This window comes from Phaethon lepturus, unplaced genomic scaffold, assembly GCF_000687285.1.
Source record: "Phaethon lepturus isolate BGI_N335 unplaced genomic scaffold, ASM68728v1 scaffold40514, whole genome shotgun sequence".
In the NCBI taxonomy this organism is placed as follows: Eukaryota; Metazoa; Chordata; class Aves; order Phaethontiformes; family Phaethontidae; genus Phaethon; species Phaethon lepturus.
This window is the reverse complement of record NW_010533244.1, coordinates 9,614-11,300: the sequence shown is the minus strand read 5'-3', so window position 1 is coordinate 11,300 and position 1,687 is coordinate 9,614. Positions and strand designations below refer to the sequence as shown.

The window sequence follows — 1,687 nt, the reverse complement described above, 5'->3', positions numbered from 1 at the left end:
ACCGCTATCCATGCTGGTTCCAACCTACCATGACCTCAGCCTGTACTGCTTTGAGGACAAGAAAGGCTGACAAAGGCAGTCCTGCCCTTACACCTACAACTTTTTGAATAAACAGGCAGTGCGAAGCCTCATGCAGGGAAACTGTACCAGGGACATAAAAGAATAGGTAGGAGAGGTCTTTTCCCCGCACATGCCAGGGGAAGTGAGAAGAGCACATCCCAGTGGGGCCAAGCTGCTACCTTCCCATGCCTGCTTGCAGATAACACCAGAGACCTCCCAAGAGCTCAGCATAGCATCCTTAGTCCCTCACCGGCTGCATGGTGCCCCCAGCAATGATTACAGCACGGCATTCTTCCACCACCTTGGCAAAGTGGACAGCTGGATTCAGCAAGAGGAATTTGAGGCTGCTCTGACCAACTGTCCCTGGGAAAAGGAAAGAGAACTAGTTGTGATGCACGCTCAAGGATACAAGAGATTCTCCTTCTGGTCCCGGGCACTTTGGCAAGTCCCCACCTCTCAAAACAAGGACTTGCTATTCAACACTTCCAGGAACAGCAGCAGGTAATGCCAGCCTGGAAGGTACCTTCTGCTTCCTAATCTTCCTGGAGCTCTGGAAGGAGGTGCAATACATCGCAAGACAAAAAAAAAAATCGACATCCAGAGTGGGAGCCAAGCTTTGCAAACCCTGGCCCCAATGCCCTTGGTTAAGAATTGCTTTGGGCTCATGGGAGTCCTCACACAGACCGAGCCTGCCAGCCTGCATCATAGACAGCACAGATATGTTTTGGTTGGGCTGCAGGCTCCCCCCAAGGCTCAGGATCTCCTCCCTCACTGCCAATGAAGCGCCCTGCTTGCAACTCACGCCACCTCTCCCCAGCTCACCCTTTCCAGTACCTTGCCTGTTGAGAATGACTCGGCCATCTGGGTTTGCATTCGTAAGGGCCGAGAGAAATCCTTCAATCTGCATCAGTGGAGAGGCAGTTCGGAGCTGGTCGTTCTCAGCCTCCACAGCAGGGCTCTGGGGGGTACCTGCTGGCCAGAAGAGAAGAGGCAGGCAACTTAGGCCACATTTCTGAAGACAGGGACTAAACACAAAATATGAATGGTCCTTTTCTACAGGAACATGATACCTGGTCTACATATGCAGGCAGAGAACAAAGACTCAATAAAGGAGAGAACGCAAATTCTGTCTCTTTGCGGGGGGCGGGGGGCGCGCAGATCTGGCCTTTGTAGCTGGCAGCACTAAAAGAGCTACCCATGGTAGGTCAGGTTCCAGAGCCAGCAGGCCAAAGCTCGAGTGCATGCAGTGTAAACACGGAATTGTATCATTCAGCTCGGAAGGGACCTCAGGAGATCTTCTAATCATATGTATAGTTGCCTAGGTCATCTAGTCATATATACTAAAAAACATCTGCACAGGACAGCTTTACAGTCTATCGCTCTTCAAATCTGCCTCCCTCCTTTCCTCATGCAGACAGATGCAGGTTCCACATCTTCATTTTGTCCGCAGATGCACAAGTGGAAGATGTCTGAACTCACCCTCTTTATCAGCTCCCTGCTGGAGGGTCAGAAGAAAGTTCTGCAAACCAGCCAACTTCTGATTCTCCTTGTTAATCTTCACAGCTGTGGCAGGGCCTCCGTATCGCTCCACAAACCCAAAAAGCTGCCAAGCAAAAGCCAGAAAGAC

At 51.2% G+C, this 1,687-nt stretch overlaps 1 protein-coding gene across 1 annotated transcript in view; it reads right to left on the bottom strand.

Annotated features, from left to right (window-relative positions):
- Positions 1–310: 310 nt before the first annotated feature.
- The window catches only part of DDX11 (DEAD/H (Asp-Glu-Ala-Asp/His) box helicase 11), a gene marked incomplete at both ends in the record, with an annotated part of 10,985 nt that continues 9,608 nt past the window's right edge, over positions 311–1,687 (bottom strand). Inside the window, 3 exons of the mRNA XM_010285117.1 lie at positions 311–423; positions 895–1,029; positions 1,540–1,663. Of these exons, the coding sequence (XP_010283419.1) occupies positions 311–423; positions 895–1,029; positions 1,540–1,663 (372 nt within the window). The remainder of the gene's footprint in view (positions 424–894; positions 1,030–1,539; positions 1,664–1,687) is intronic.